This window comes from Theobroma cacao, chromosome 7 (genome assembly GCF_000208745.1).
Source record: "Theobroma cacao cultivar B97-61/B2 chromosome 7, Criollo_cocoa_genome_V2, whole genome shotgun sequence".
NCBI lineage: Eukaryota > Viridiplantae > Streptophyta > Magnoliopsida > Malvales > Malvaceae > Theobroma > Theobroma cacao.
The window spans coordinates 9,112,581-9,122,102 of NC_030856.1; the positions used below are offsets into that span (position 1 = coordinate 9,112,581).

General features: G+C 36.5%; 3 protein-coding genes across 3 annotated transcripts; 1 reads left to right on the forward strand and 2 right to left on the reverse strand.

Annotated features, from left to right (window-relative positions):
- LOC18594481 (putative F-box protein At5g55150) lies at positions 795–2,217 on the reverse strand. The gene has a single exon (XM_018124889.1). It carries the CDS (start codon positions 2,098–2,100, stop codon positions 1,030–1,032), a length of 1,071 nt encoding a protein of 356 aa, XP_017980378.1. The 5' UTR covers positions 2,101–2,217; the 3' UTR covers positions 795–1,029.
- On the forward strand, positions 3,304–7,831 carry LOC18594482 (probable disease resistance protein At1g61300). The gene is made up of 2 exons (XM_018124836.1): positions 3,304–3,624; positions 4,636–7,831. The coding sequence occupies exon 2, from the start codon at positions 4,646–4,648 to the stop codon at positions 7,556–7,558; it is 2,913 nt and encodes a 970-aa protein (XP_017980325.1). The 5' UTR covers positions 3,304–3,624; positions 4,636–4,645; the 3' UTR covers positions 7,559–7,831.
- On the reverse strand, positions 7,887–9,482 carry LOC18594483 (pentatricopeptide repeat-containing protein At3g14580, mitochondrial). Its single transcript, XM_007022055.2, has one exon. The coding sequence runs from the start codon at positions 9,254–9,256 to the stop codon at positions 8,030–8,032; it is 1,227 nt and encodes a 408-aa protein (XP_007022117.2). The 5' UTR covers positions 9,257–9,482; the 3' UTR covers positions 7,887–8,029.

Genomic DNA, 9,522 nt, shown 5'->3' on the forward strand with positions numbered 1-9,522 from the left:
AACAAACACACAACATGGTTTATGCTTTGAAAAAAAAAAAACAAACATAGATATTATAACTGGTGTAATTAAAATCATTATATATGGTAGAAAATGATGCCAATAAATGGACTATGCCTATCAAAATTTGCACAAAGCAATAACAATTTTATAATGTTATGTTATGAAGTTAAAGGAAAGCAATTATGCTAGAGTAAAAATAAATTGAATATATTAATTATATAAAAATAAAAAGTAATATTTATCAATCATGTAAAATCGATCCAAAACTCTTTGTTGTTTTTCTTTTACGATAACAACTTCAATTTGTTAGATGAAACATGACAAGTGGATGCACCTCACACACAATAACATTAGCCCAAGTCATATTGTGATTAATTCTATATCAATAAGAGGGCTCACGAAAAAGTGCATTCGATGTGCTAATTGAAGTTAGACCCAACTTAGGCTTGTGATTTTTTGTGTTCATCTTTACTAAATAATAAGGTTACACTTTTATTTAGCTAACTAATAATTAAAACTTGACTCAATTTGGTTCTTTTCCTTTCTTTTGGAGTTCTTTTTAACTTAAATTAACTTGCCTATTCATGATAATTAATTGAGAAAAAACTGTTCGAATATTGTGCAAAATTTTATTATGCATGAATGCCATAGATTATAGATCAAAGTAAACCAGATATTATATTCATTCATTTCATCATCTTGTTTGAAATCAGGAATCCAATTTCAACTTCTAACTTGGAAATAAAAACCTAAGTTAAGAGGTGAGAAAGCCACACCAAGCAAAAGCAAAGAGAAAGAAAGAGCATAAGCATAAATCTTGGATTTCAATGGAAGTGAGTAGATCAGTTATACAAGTAAAAGCAAGAACAACGGCTTCCAAAAATAACAAGAGGAAAATCCAGCAACCAAATGAAGCATCAAAAGTAGACAATTCATAAGAAGAAAGTTTGTGCAGCTCTAATTCCAACAATCCAATCACTGAAAATTAAACAAAGTTAAAGAAGTAATAGGAAGTACCCAACCGCTTTAGACATCAGGATTGACCCAAAGGATTAAAGAGCTCCCATCTCCAGGAAGGCCTCGACTAGGCACAATCTCGGAGTGCCTTGTTTCCATATCATATATAAGATAGTCCCCTTCCGAATGTCTGAAGAAATAGATGCAGTTACCCTTAAAGGAAGTTTCAAAATTTCCAGTCTTTGCTAGATGGTTACCATTGGGGCTCATAAAGAGTGTACAACCATCCAAATCATTCACTTCATTACATTCTTCCGTAGAAATAACGAACTCGAAAACATCAAAGAGTTTACCATCAGGATCCTCTCTTCTATAGCAAACTAACAAAAGATGACCATTAAGCGAGTTTACTAAGAAAGCACCATCAATATTATGAGTCAAAATGGGCTCAGGGACTGGGATTGTTTCATCTTCTTTTACGGAAATTACAGCAGGTGGAAACTTCCTGCTGGCATAAATGCTACCATTGTTCAGGATAGCATCAGAGATTTTCCAATCGGGAGTCTTGCACAAAAACCAAGCCCAACTTTCGTCGCCTGGTTTGCAGAAGGCTATTGCGCATGGGCTTTCATCATGTGAACCATGAGCAAGAAGAAGAAGAATCATGCAGTCTGAAACTGTAGGACAGCCTGATAGAAGTAATTTACACTGGAAATGAATTAATCTGAACTTATCATGTGGATCAGGAAATGATATTGGTAAAGACGATGAGGGTGGAAGAAGGATTTGAGTTCTTGAGAATATATTCAAAAGATGCATCCCACATGGGAAACCAAAATCGTCCACGATCAACAGCCAACCATTGCAGGAACAGCTAATACACTTTCCCATAGCTTCAGGTAGGTGAATCTTTCGCGTTTCTTTGTTTAATATATTAAAGAAGACAAGATTATCATCTATATCTTTCTCAGGTTGAATGAAGCATAGAGGGAAAAATCTTCGATATACCTGTAAGGCAGTCGGTAGCCATGATTTACAAACAGCACCACACCGAAGAATGTCGATAGGATCTTTCGCAAAATCAAAGATCAAAAGCAAAATCTCTACGGGAAGATCAGACCAAGAGGACGGTGAAGTCATTGAAATCAATTATATTATCGACACTGAGTCACCTCGAAGCATTTCTATTAAAATAGGGAATAAAGAGAGAAGCGGGCACCTGAAAACCCTAACCCTAGATTACTACTCTTTACTAAATATATACTTCTAGAATTCTTATAGTACCAGCTGGATTGGATAATGTTCAAAAACATTTGAGTTATTTACTAAAACAAGGATTAAGCAATAATTTACAGAAATATATATCCTATAAAAGGCATGTTATAAGGTATGCCTAATTATCTTAAACACAATTAATATATATCTCTAATTATCTTATATGCATGTTAATCATATTCAAGAAGATTTGTCAAAAGGTGATAAGAACACACATCATTAATAAATGAGTAATTAATGGCATATATTCACTATATTTACCATGCACAAACCTTATGGTCATTAACATGTAATTGTCATACATGTATTATCAATTTACATTGAATGAAAATATTTGTGAGATTCTTGCCACTAATATTTATAAGGGGAAAAATTCAAAATGGGGCAAATGATATAAAAAGATTCATAGTTTGTCCTAATAGACAAAAGTATTTATTGGAAAAGAAATAGATTTTTTTTTATTATGAGTTAAACTTATAATTTTTAGGTAACCTAAAACTCATTATAATTTTTAGGTACCCTAAAACTCATTATAATTTTTTTAAAGAGAGGCAATTAATATCATATACTCATTCACACCAAATGTTACTCTTTAACTTACTGTAATCTTGGTTAATTTATCTAAAAAATAAAAAATTGAGAATATCATATACTGATTCACCATTGCTTGGTAGATAAAAAAAAAATGGAAAAATGAAAAATTGTAGGAGGAGAAGAGTAAAAAGATATAGAAACCATATATTTTTTTATTTCATTGGATTGATTGGTAGCTAGGAAAGAGAGAAAAATAATATTCTTTCCATCTATTGTTTGGTAGAGTTGAGAAATAAATGAAAAATGATATTATTTTTACCATTATTCACTTTGTAAGTTAAGATAAAATTTAAAAAATGATGGATAATCTTATAATATTTTACACTTGACTCACAATTCAATCATTTTTTTCTACTTTAATCTCTTCATTTTGAAATGATTTATTTTTGTGAATAAAGAGGAAAAATAGTAAACTCTCCCATTTTCTTTTCTCTCACTTTTCTGTCTTACCAAGCATTAATCAAAATTATTTTCTTTCCTTCAATCCTTCCATCGATCCTCACACTTCTCCACCCTACCAAGCAAAGCCTTAAGCTTGTCTCCATCTTTCTTATGGGTTGACTAGGAAAATTCCTAACAATACCTTGTTAATAAAAACTTATGTTAACGACAATAGAGTCTAAATATTCTTGGTCCACTACCTTTATTTGTAATTATCCGAATAATAATTGACTCTACTGACAAACGCCTTACAACTACTTGGCCAGGTTTTTACATAGCTTCATCAATTCATCTTTTGCTCTCACCGGCTTCTCTCCTCTACTTCATCCTGCCGGAATCTGCACTCATATCAAGGTTTGCACTTGCTTCCCATCTCCTGTGTTTGGATTTCTTCTTCGTCCTTTTTGTATTTGATTTCTACTAAGTATAGTCTAGGAAGCAAACCCTTCAGTTTTTAGATTCAGATTTAACAATCTGTTTACGGTTATGTGTGTAGCTAGGTAAGTTGAATCATTTAATCAAATTCTTATCAAGTTTGATTTATGTTAGTGTAAGCTTAACTTTATTCAAATTTGATTCCATTAACTATTACCATTTTCTAAGAGGTGAAGGTCTAGGATTCAAATATGAACGTACACAACTCAGATTGCTTGTTATGTGGGCTGGAAAATCAAGCTGGAGTTCATTTATTGAGCTTAAGTGAGACTATACCCTCTGTCGAATTTCACCATCAATGATACATCCCTCCTTATCAGTGAAGGAGTGGTTAGCACTGAATTAACTTCTAGCCACTCAAACATATATAATGCCGCCACTTGGGCCTAATTGATGTTGTAAGGTGTAGATATTTGGGTAGCAATTAATTCTATGTTTAAGCAATTATGGTGCTTCCACCTTCAGTGTGTATAAACCAAATCGCTCATATGCTAATTTTTAGCTCTAAGCACTTGATCATTACTGATCATATGATTTTGCCATCATAGAATTTTGATATTTGTTATCTTAGATTTTATGATTTTGTCGTACTTCAATTAGATAATATTAACTGTACACCCCGAGCATTTGACTCATTGATTGATGTATTATCCCCAGAACAGGGTTCAAATCCTCCTTCTCCCAATTAAAAAAAAAAAACTAGATAATATTAACCAATTTATGAAAAACAATGAGATAACTAGGACCCAACAAATAAAAAGATCTCGCATCTCATATATACTTATCTGATTTAATTATTGAGAGTAATTTGATGGTCATATTATCTTTTGCTGCTAAAAGTTTGCTGAAATACGTTTTGGTAGGTTCTCTTAAGAGTTTCACCCATTCGTATTTGAGGAAGCAAATTTATGTATATATTGTACCACGCAGGAGCTTGGCAATGGAGTATTCAGGACCAATTCTAGATATTTTGAACATAATATGCGATCCTTTGAGCAAATGCTGCAAGTACCATTGTAACCTCAGTCAATACATGGAGAATCTAAGAGAAAAACTAGGAGAGATAAACTGCCGAAAGGAAGATGTGGAAAGCCGATTGAGAGCAGAGCTTCTCCTTGGAAAGGAGACAAAGAAAGAAGTTGAACTTTGGTTGCAGAAAGTGGTGAAGATTAATGGTGTAGCACAAGCCCTGGAACAAGAAGTTTTGAAAGGAAAATATCTCTCACGTGTGTGCCTGGGGAGACGAGTATGGAAAATGATACAAGAAGTGGACCAACATTACCAGAAAGGCAGCTTCAATGATAGTTTGGTAGTCGACAAGCCTTTGCAAAATCGAGATGAAATTCCTCCAACACCACTGGCAGGTGGAGCTACAACAGAAACACTGTTAGAAGAAATTTCGGAATGCTTGCTGAATGATGATGTTAGAAAGATTGGAGTTTATGGCATGGGAGGAATCGGAAAGACAACCATCATGAAGCACATTCACAACAAACTCTTGAACACGTTCGAAGCTGTGATTTGGATCACTGTATCTAAATCACCCAATTTATCTGGATTGCAAAACGACATTGCAAGAAAATTAAATGAAGATTTTTCAAAATATGAGGATGAAACAGAGAAGGCAACCAAGTTATTTTCACTGTTGAAACAGAAAAAGAGGTGGTTTCTAATCCTTGATGACATTTGGGAACCATTTTCTCTTGAGGAAATAGGTATCCCTGAACCTACTTCAGCAAATGGATGCAAATTGGCTTTGACTACTCGATCACTGGATGTTTGCCGAAGAATGGGGTGTAAAGAAGTTAAAATGAAACTTCTTACGAAGATGGAGGCGTGGAACTTATTCTTGGACAAAGTAGGACGTGAAATTTTACTTTATCCAGATTTGAAAGCAATTGCAACGCAAGTTGCAGATGAATGTGCCTGCTTACCCCTGGCAATTGTCACAATAGCTGTGAGTATGAGGGGTGTAGTCGATATTAATGAATGGAGTTGTGCACTGGAAGAACTAAGAGAATCCATCAAAGGCCTAAATGAAATGGATAAAGTGCTTGAGCGGTTGAAATTTAGTTTTACTCGCTTGAAAGATGAGAAACTTCAGTGTTGTCTCCAATATTGTGCATTATACCCTGAAGACTTTGCAATTGAGAGAACAGAGTTGATAAGACATTTGATCGCTGAAGGAATTATAGAAGAAAAGAAGAGTAGGCAAGCAGAGTTCAACAAGGGACATGCTATGCTGAACAAACTTGAAAATGCTTGTCTGTTGGAAAGAGTGATACGCTGGGATACTATTTATGTCAAAATGCATGATTTGATTAGGGATATGGCAATTAATATAACAAGTGAGAAGCATTTGGTAGAATCTGGAAGGCAGCTGAAGGAGTTACCAGACACAAAGAAGTGGATGAAGGATCTTGAGAGAATTTCCTTGATGAGGAACCATATTGTTGAAATTCCTTGCGACACATCACCAAAGTGTCAGAGACTCTCGACCTTGTTCCTGTCAGAGAATAGAGATCTAGCAAGGATTGCAGATTCTTTCTTTTTGTACATGCATTCGCTCAAGGTATTAGATTTATCTCATACCAAGATAACGAATCTGCCAAATTCCATCTCTGACCTGGAGAATCTTACCGCATTGTACCTCCAATACTGCCCAGAATTAAGGTATTTGCCCTCATTGGCTAAGATTGGTGCTCTGAGGGAGCTAGACCTGAGCTACAGTGGATTAAAGGATGCACCCCAAGGTATAGAAATGTTGACCAGCCTTAGATATCTTAATCTCTTCTATTCGGACCTAGAGGTGCTACCAGTTGGAATATTACCAAAACTGTCCAGTCTTCAATGCCTTATAGTTTGTGGAAGATCGAAGCCTTTTAAGGTGGTGAAACCAGCGGAACTGGCAAGTCTGAGGAAGCTGGAATCTTTTGGAGGCCAAATGTTTGACCTGCTTGACTACCATCTGTACGTCAAATCTCTAGATGGAATGCCCAGCAAGTACCATCTTCAAGTGGGAACCCATAAACGTTTAAAACTACTTGAAATGCCAGAAAATTATTATAATCGGATTGTAAAAATTGAAGGCATTAGTGGTGAAGGGGAAGAAGACTTAGTGCTCCCTAATGATGTTGAGTTCTTTACTTTGAAGAGGTGCAACAGCTTGGGAAGTTTGATTGATGTTTTGTCATCAAACAAGGAAATTGTGCACAGAACCGGCAATACCAAACCTGATGGAGACGAATGTGTGCTCTTAGCTTCCTCCTCTCGCTCCTGCAGCCGTCTACAGCCAGATAAAATTGAGGATTCACAATTTGTAGTTTCATCATCATCCATTCCATCCCCTGGTACATTTTCCTTTTTGATATTAATTAAGATTCAAAGTTGTTCCAATCTGAGGAACTTGTTCAAGCCTGGATTGCAGCCAAGATTTCCAAATGTGAAAGAGATTGCGATTTACGATTGTTGTCAAATGGAGGAAATTGTAGCAGCAACAACAGAAGAGTACGGTGAAGGGATAAGTGAAGAAGGCAGCAGCAATCGGAAGGGCATGACCTACTTATTCTATCTCCCCAAGTTAAAGGCTTTAACATTGTCTAAGCTACCAGAACTGAAGAGTATCTGTAGGGGTTTGATGACTTGTGATTCTCTGGTTTATATGACAGTATCCTGCTGTCCAAAGCTAAAGAGACTTCCCCTCGCTCTTCCCCTTCTTCATGGAAAACCATCTCCTCCTCCTAATCTCAAAGTGATCAATGTGCAAGATAAAAGATGGTGGAGATCACTGGAGTGGAACCATCAGGAAGAGGAAAAGGCCCTTCAACCCTTCTGCCAGTATTTGGAGCTTTAGTGGAGTATGGAAAAAGTCCAATCTCTTGTTTGCCCGTTTCTCTTTAATAACTAGATGCAAATTTTTCGTAATTGGATACAAGGAGCTGTCCATGTGGGTTGGTTCTATATCATTTTAATCTTTATCTTAGTTTTTGCATTTTCCTTTTTTTTTCCTCTGCATGACATGACATCCAATAAATGGAATGTCCATGTGGAGAAGAACGCCATTGTCTTGTATCACTATTTGGTTTTATTGTATCACTATCTGCTATCCAGTAGTTTGATTAGATAATAGATTCTGAGCCAGCAGCAACAGGGGAAAAATGTCCTCTATGTCTCACATCAACTATCATAAAAGGCCAAAACAATGTTATGAAAATGAATCCATATGAATTGGGTGTGTCGTTCACAAAATGATAAGAGAAAATTTTCACATGTCCTCTGTGTCATATGTTACAACTCAAATATGAGAAAATGTCCAATGGCAGCACTAGCTATTTACAATTGCAGGAAGTAAAAGAGAGTCACGAGTGTTACTCCCATGGAAAACACATTTTACCATCTGTGTCCACATCCCCATCTTAGGAAGAAAGCCTTGTTGCACCATCTGTTTCAAAGCCCAATCAACTTCCCTTACCAGCTTCTCCTTGCAAAAACCATGAATCAACTTCTTGTACGAATCGAAACTCGGACTCACCCTCTCGAAAATCATTCTCCCCATCAACTCTTTCGCCTCCATAAACCTCTCAGCATCAAGCAAACCGTACAAGACCTCTTGATAAGACCCAGCATTCGGATAACACCCTTTTCTTTTCATCTTCTCCAAAAGCTGCACCCCCTCTTCAACCCTGCCTTGCTTCCTTAGTCCCGAAATCAAAATATTAAAGCTAACCGCATCCGCCTCGATTCCTTCCGTTTCCATCCTCCCCATCAACTCAAAAGCTTCATCAACCTTCCCCTTTTCGCACAAACCATGCATTAATGTCGAAAAAGTCCTAACATTGGGCTTACACCCTTGTTTAGGAAATTCATCGAGCACTTGGAATGCCGACTCTAATTTCCCATTTTCACATAACCCTTTAATAAGAATATTCAAAGTGCAGGCTTCAATTTCGATACCCAACTTGGGACCTTTCCCATAAATCTCATGAACTACATCGAACAATTTATTAGCTACGAGCAAGCTCAAAATGATATTGAAGGTCTTAACACTAGGCCAAGTCCCATAGTCTGGCATACTAAAAAGGGTCTCAATCGCCCTTTTTATTCGGCCACCACAATGCCCATATTTTTTTATTACATTTTGGAAGAAATCATCGGATAAACGGCAAGGTTTTTCGTGTTTGAGCTTTTCCATGATGTTTTCAATGCAATCGAAATCCTGGGCATCGGCCAGTTTGTTAATGACAAGAGTGAAGAGAGGTTCGGTTGGTTTGTAATCTTTGCGAGCTGAGTATTGGTTTAGGACAGAAATGACGGAGGTTGGTTCTTTAAGGTTATCGAAGATCTTGAGGATTTCGTTTGGGGAGAGCCAGTCTTTGTGGGTTAGTTTGAAAAGTGGAGGGGAAGTGGGGGCTGTTGGTTGGTGGGTGGAGAACGGAGAGGAAGAGGAAAGGGGTTCTAGAGTTGGGATTTGGGTGGTGATTGGATGGAAGGAAAAGGAAGGAAAGTTTTTGATGGAGGAAAGAAGCGAACGTGAGATCATGGTTTTAGACATACGAGAATGAAGAGCTGGGAAGAGTTAGGGAGAGACCTTGTGCTTATGCTTTCTGATTGTCTGGACTTTAGGAAGATATAGATAAGCCAAGTGAAGGATAGAGAAGGGAAGAAGAATCGAAGGAGATTGTATGATATGAAACAATTATCAACTCTTATTAGTAATGTTGGTGATATTAATTTTGTCAAGATGGACATAAGCAGTAAACAGCCTAGGAGTTAATGCACTGGTCTTGCAACAAATTTCATCGGTAATTTTAATTTTCA

Coding starts and splice junctions, on each gene's coding strand:
- LOC18594481 (XM_018124889.1), bottom strand. CDS start 2,100: ATGACTTCACCGTCCTCTTGGTCTGATCTTCCCGTAGAGATTTTGCTT.
- LOC18594482 (XM_018124836.1), top strand. CDS start 4,646: ATGGAGTATTCAGGACCAATTCTAGATATTTTGAACATAATATGCGAT.
- LOC18594483 (XM_007022055.2), bottom strand. CDS start 9,256: ATGTCTAAAACCATGATCTCACGTTCGCTTCTTTCCTCCATCAAAAAC.